General features: G+C 34.2%; 1 protein-coding gene across 1 annotated transcript in view; it reads left to right on the top strand.

The window, feature by feature from the left end:
* Positions 1-1,281, top strand: part of LOC109463430 (golgin subfamily A member 2-like) — a 31,274-nt gene that overhangs the window by 2,820 nt on the left and 27,173 nt on the right. The window contains exons 3-4 of the mRNA XM_019760247.1: positions 305-363; positions 602-644. Of these exons, the coding sequence (XP_019615806.1) occupies positions 305-363; positions 602-644 (102 nt within the window). The remainder of the gene's footprint in view (positions 1-304; positions 364-601; positions 645-1,281) is intronic.

The following is a 1,281-nucleotide window of genomic DNA, read 5'->3' as shown; positions in this document are numbered from 1 at the left end:
GTAACAACTTACATGTAGCTTCTACAGACACACACACTCACACACACACACACACACAGACTTCTGAACAACAGTTCCAGTATACCAGCACAAGTAAGTACATTTTGTACAACTCAACATCTACATGCACACATAGACACAGACATACACAAACACACACAGACAGACAAACACACACATGACACAGTCTTTTACTGTACTCTTTTACTTACGTTAATTGCACTATGCAATAATAAAATGCTCAAAAGCCAAAAAACAATAAGTCCAAGTGACTAGCTTGAATTGACCTTCATCTTTCCCCCAGGCTACACCAGAAGAAGTAGAAGATCACAACAGCAGTGCAGCCAACTCTGTGTTTGACGGGTAAGTCCCTATTACTGATGCAGGGCTCCAAATACTTTTTTAGGACTTTGAAACATTGAACATTACCTGCACCTGGCATATGAATTAGGAAATATGGATCATTCTAAAAACTGTTCAGAAACCATTGTTATTTAATTGAATAATAGTAACATTGTGGTACTGTTGACTATAATCAGAAAATGCTGTATTTTGATGTAAATATACAGTGTTTGATATGCCGTTTGTCTTTTATTTTCAGGCCTGCCTCCCTTGAACATTCTAATGACATAGATGCCATTCATGTGAGTACAACAGGGGTTATGTAATACTAGTAGATTTTGTATAGTATTGACTTTGCTACATATAGCAGATCTTTATTCTGAAAGCTATTGAAAAATTGAAACATCTTTTCTCTTGGTAGCAATTTTTTTACTTTCTGCTTTAGTTAAAGGCATCCAAATTGATGCAGTTTCAGGTCGACAAAACTGGATTTCAAATTTAATTTTCTGGTCATTCTTTTATTACATTGTATACTAGTAAGTTGAATAAATTCTACCTCATAGCATAATACTGATACCTGTAATGTCATTGACAGCAAATGGTTGAATGTTTTGTTTGTATCGTAAGCTGGTTCTAGCTATTTATGGGTGGTACCCAAAAATAAAGAGACTCCTCATGTACCTTGTTTTGGGGCTATTTCATATGAAATCTTTAGTTAAGTTGTAGAAGACCATACAAAAGTCTCTGTACTTTTTTTGTTGTGTCAATAAAGAATATCATATGAAAGATGACAAAAATGTGCTAAGAAATGTCAATATCAGACAGATTTCTTCATTCCAATTATTTTTTTTTTGTTTTGCCACCATAAGGCCACACCAATTTAATTTGTTGGTTCTCGGATTCGCCTCTTTGTTTTTTTCTGATTTGCAAAAAAAAAAA

This window comes from Branchiostoma belcheri, unplaced genomic scaffold (assembly GCF_001625305.1).
Source record: "Branchiostoma belcheri isolate BF01 breed outbred unplaced genomic scaffold, Haploidv18h27 scaffold126, whole genome shotgun sequence".
Classification (NCBI taxonomy): Eukaryota; Metazoa; Chordata; class Leptocardii; order Amphioxiformes; family Branchiostomatidae; genus Branchiostoma; species Branchiostoma belcheri.
This window is presented reverse-complemented; position numbering and strand designations above follow the sequence as displayed.